The sequence below is a fragment of the Prosopis cineraria genome, unplaced genomic scaffold, assembly GCF_029017545.1.
Source record: "Prosopis cineraria cultivar Desert tree isolate PC_DT_omini unplaced genomic scaffold, ASM2901754v1 PC3, whole genome shotgun sequence".
NCBI classification, from domain to species: domain Eukaryota; kingdom Viridiplantae; phylum Streptophyta; class Magnoliopsida; order Fabales; family Fabaceae; genus Prosopis; species Prosopis cineraria.
In genome coordinates, this window is record NW_026555334.1 from 16,488,799 (window position 1) to 16,493,574 (window position 4,776).

The 4,776-nt window shown below is 34.6% G+C and overlaps 1 protein-coding gene across 1 annotated transcript; it reads right to left on the bottom strand.

The window, feature by feature from the left end:
- Window positions 1-605: 605 nt before the first annotated feature.
- Window positions 606-1,085, bottom strand: LOC129305421 (uncharacterized). The gene has a single exon (XM_054945454.1). It carries the CDS (start codon window positions 1,083-1,085, stop codon window positions 606-608), a length of 480 nt encoding a protein of 159 aa, XP_054801429.1.
- Between the last annotated feature and the right edge of the window lie 3,691 nt (window positions 1,086-4,776).

Below are 4,776 nucleotides of genomic sequence, written 5' to 3' on the forward strand. Positions count from 1 at the left end.
CTTGATACAAGTCTTCATGTGGTCTAATGAGAAAAAGGTATCAATTTGAGCAATTGGGTGCACAAATTTTTAAGAAAAAGTGACTTTTTGCACCTCGAGTGTCTAAATTTGGATTGGACTATTAGATCATATCCAAACCTATCTCATTAGCTAGATTATGAGATAAGCTTCATGTGGGCACTTGAATCACTCCGATCGAACATTGTATGTGAAAACGGTGGATGCTAGAAGTTCATCATTTTGTTGTCAAAATGATAGCAGAAATTTCAAATAGGCGTACAGTAACGCATGGCACAAAAATTCAAGTGTGTGGCTTTGTGCCACATGCTGTGATGCATACACTATACACCACAATGCATGGCCCAATTTCCAATTTGAATTTGAGGTTTTTAATGCATGCAATGATTGAGATTGATGTCTGTGATTTATTTCTAATGCATATTGCTCTGATGCATTATGATTTTTGATATTTTGACAAAACAAGTCTTTGGCTAAAACTTTTCAAATAAATTCTTTGATTATTGATTAGTATGTTTAAGTGGTGATTTCTGTTAATCTTTTCCTATATTGAGTGGATATAGGGGAAGGTTCCATATACAACTTTATTATGGTGGCTCAAAAACATGTTGAGAAAAGTCCTCTTCCTTTTGAAGTGTTGGGTCGGCCTCCGTGTAAAGCTTGCATAAATGGCCATTAATTTCCCAAGTAGACCCCATGGCTTTATCCTTGAGTTGAAGAACTACATAAGAGAGAACATTAGTCACCACATATGGCCCATGCCATTTAGATGTGAGCTTGGAATATTTATGGATATATCTTGTCTTGTAAATAAGGACTAAGTTTCCAACTTTGAAATTGTTCCTCAAGATCATTTTATCATAAAGAACCCTTGTTTTCTCCTTGTAAATCCTAAATGACTCATAAGCATCCAACCTAAGCTCCTCTAGTTCTTTCATTTGAAGGAATCTCTCCTTAACCAAAAGATGCAAATCCAAGTAAAGTTTCTTGATGGCCCAATAGGCCTTGTTCTCTATCTCCACTGGGAAGTGGCAAGCCTTTTTGTCCACCAATCGAAAATGAGGCATCTCAATGGGAGTCTTATAAGCAGTTCGGTAAACCCACAAAGCATCCTCCAAGTGTAAAGATCAATCTTTCCTATTTGTGTTCACCACCTTGGTTAAGATCTTCTTGACTTCTCTATTTGATACTTTGGCTTAGCCATTAATTTGGGGATGATATGGTGTAAAAATCTTATGATGCACCCCATATTTATCTGAGAGAGCCTCCATCATCTTGTTGCAAAAGTAGGATCCTTGGTTACTTACCAAGGCCTTAAGAACTCTATACCTACAAAGAAATATTAGATTTGAGAAACTTCAAGACAATCTTAGCATCACAAGTTCTAGTATGAATGGCTTCAGTCCACTTTGAAACATAATCGACATCAAGTAATATGTACTTAAAACTAAAGGATAGTGGAAAGGGACCCATAAAGTCAATGCCCAAAACATAAAAAATCTCACAAAATAAAATGGGTCGTTGAGGTATTTCATGCCTCTTACCCCAACTACCAACCTTTTGACATTTCAAGCATGCTTGACAAAATTTGTAAGAGTCTTTAAACAAGTGAAGCCAATACAATCTGTAATCTAAAACCTTTCTAGCTATTTTATTTGAGCTAAAGTGACCACCACACGCATGAGAGTAATAAAAATCAAGAATAGAAGGCACATCAATATCATCAACATACCTCCTAATCACTTTATCACTATAAATCTTTCATATCAAAGCTGGTTCCCAAATATAAAACATAGATTCTCTTTTCAATTTTTTAGCAACAAATAGCAAAGCATAAGGAGCCAAGACTCTACACTCAATATAGTTAGCAAAAGAGGCATACCATAGAGGCTTAGATGAAATGGCACACAATGCCTTATTAGAAAATAAATCACAAGGAATAGTAAGGTTAGAGTTTACCATAATAGCTTCCACATGAGGTAGCCTAGACAAATGATCCACCACTTCATTAGTAGAACTACTCCTATCCTTATCTACACATTAAATTCTTATCATCAAGATCACCTATCAAATCAAGTGAGGCTTAGAATCTGTCTTCTTAAACAAGTACCTTATAGCAGCATGGTCAATGTACACAATAACTTTAGAGTTAAGAAGATATGATCTAAACTTATCAAGTGCGAAAACAATAATAAACAAATCTTTCTTAGTCGTAGTGTAATTAACTTGAGCTGAATCTAGGGTCCTAGATACAAAAGCAATCACATATGACAACTTGCCCTCTCTTTGACCAAGCATAGCTCACATAGAAAAATTGAAAGCATCACATGACAACTCAAAAGGCAAAGACCTATTTAGGGCTTTAAGGATGGGAGCGGAAATGAGCATACTTTTCAAAGTGTCAAAACTCTTTTTACAAGAATCATCAAAAATAAAAATCAACATCTTTTTGTAAGAGTTTAGACATAGATAAAGTAATTTTACTAAACCCCTTGATAAATCTCTTATAGGTAAAGCAATATCTTTTTGTCCCAAAAATAATCTCAAATCTTTCAAACAAATAAGATATGGCAAAGAAGAAATCACATCTACTTTGGCCTTATCCACTTCTATACCCTTAGAACAAATTAAATAGCCCAAAACAATGCCTTTATCAACCATGAAATGGCATTTCTCAAAGTTAATCACAAACTTCTTCTCAATGCATCTACTAAGCACTTTATCTAAAGAATGCAAGCATGAATCAAAGGACTCACCATACGTAGTAAAATTATCCATAAAAAATTCCAAGCAGTTTTTAATAAAATCACAAAATATAGACATTATGCATCTTTGAAAAATACCCGGCACATTACAAAGACAAAAAGGCATCCTTTTATAGGCAAAATTACTAAAGGGGCATGTAAAGGTGGTCTTATCTTGTCACTAAGAGCTATGGAAATTTAAAAATACCCATTGAACCCATCTAGGAAGCAATAATAAGACTTGGAAGCCAATCTCTGAAGCATTTAATCAATAAAAGGCAAATGAAAATGGTCCTTCCTAGTCACATTATTGAGCTCCCTATAGTCTATGCACAGTCTCCAAGCATTTTAAACTTTAGTTGGCATAAGCTCTCCTTTCTTATTTTTTTATTACAATAATCCCTCCTTTCTTAGTTACAACTTAGGTTGGAGACACCTACTTCTAATGTCCACCTTGACATTACAAAAATTCACCACACAATCACAACAATCATAATTAGGAACAAGGATTGCTCCTAAGCTCACATTATATATATAAGGGTTAAAACTAATAATCTTTTAAAAACAATTGTGAAATATTTGGGATCCCATAAAAACCCTTCAAATTTGTAATTTGAGCTCAAACTTAATGATTTATAAAGCTATGGGAAGCAAGGAAAAGTTTTGAGAAGCAAAACACTTTAAAACAAGGCCAAAAATATCATTTTTAAGTATTTTGGCACATGCACCATGGCTTATGGTCCACGCGTCGTAGCATGTGACACAGAAAGGCAAATTTGGCCACTATACCGTGCACCGTGGCTTGCATGAAATGCACTACAGTGCATGTGTCATGATAGCAAAAATTCTGTCATGACAGCTTTTTAGGACGAACTTCAAACACGCGTTATTTTCGCATCCGATGTCCGATTAGAGTAATTCAAGCATCCACGTAAAGCTTATTCAATAAGCTAACTAATGGTACAATTTCATTATGATCTAACATTGTATGAGAATATTAGACACTCAGATGCGAAAGTTAATTTTTAAAGCAATTTTCAAGCATCCAAGTACCCAAAACTCAAAACTTATACCATTAACTCATTTTGAGGCTTGAACCAAGCCCAATAGACCAAAATACACCTGATTGAGCATTCAATTACACAAAAACATACTAATCATAAAATTTGGCCACTTAATGCCAATTTCGCCCAATATGGCCAAAATACAAAATCAACTCCATACACTATTTGGCCTCTATTGCTATATAATATAACATATACATTTTCACCACATATATAAAACATTCCTTACACTTGTATTTGTATTTTAGCCTATTACCACAAAAATCACCATATATATATACATCATATACAATGTTGGGCTAAAATATAAAATATCATAGTATAATACAAGTGCAATTATCAAAATGACGTACATTCTTAGTTGGCAACTCATGTTATCATCTATATAAGTTTATGTACATGACTCAAAATAAAATTAAGCTTTACAATGATAATGTAGCAAGTATGCTAGCCTTGCTTGATTCATTCCCTTGCTCAGTCTCAGTAGTAGAACTTGTAAAATGATAACTACGGGGTGAGATAAAAATATCAGTAACTAAGATAATCTACATTATTGATTAATATGCTAAGTTATAAACAAGCCTTAAAATAAGCATAATAAATACACCATATAAAATCACCACAAGTTACATGCATGATCACTATCCATCTGGTCTTCCAATACTCCTAACCAAACTAATAGGCTATTTCATGGAACCAAACCATATGTATGGTCCCCAAGCTCACCATACATGTTAGGACTACCCAACCAAGGTGTCCTAAACCACTTCTGGACTATTGGTTCCACCTATTACAAGTAATTGGGGTGTTGTTACTCCAACATTGCATCCTACGAATGCTAAGGAGTATAGTCTCCAACTCTGCACCCTTCTAAGTACTAAGGAGAGTAAGTCTCTAACATCACACCCTTTTTCGGGCACTAAGGATAAATATGAGCTGCACCTGACGTC

What these genes read in the sequence shown, in the direction of transcription:
- LOC129305421 (XM_054945454.1), bottom strand. Translation starts at nt 1,085, where the DNA reads ATGCCTCATTTTCGATTGGTGGACAAAAAGGCTTGCCACTTCCCAGTG.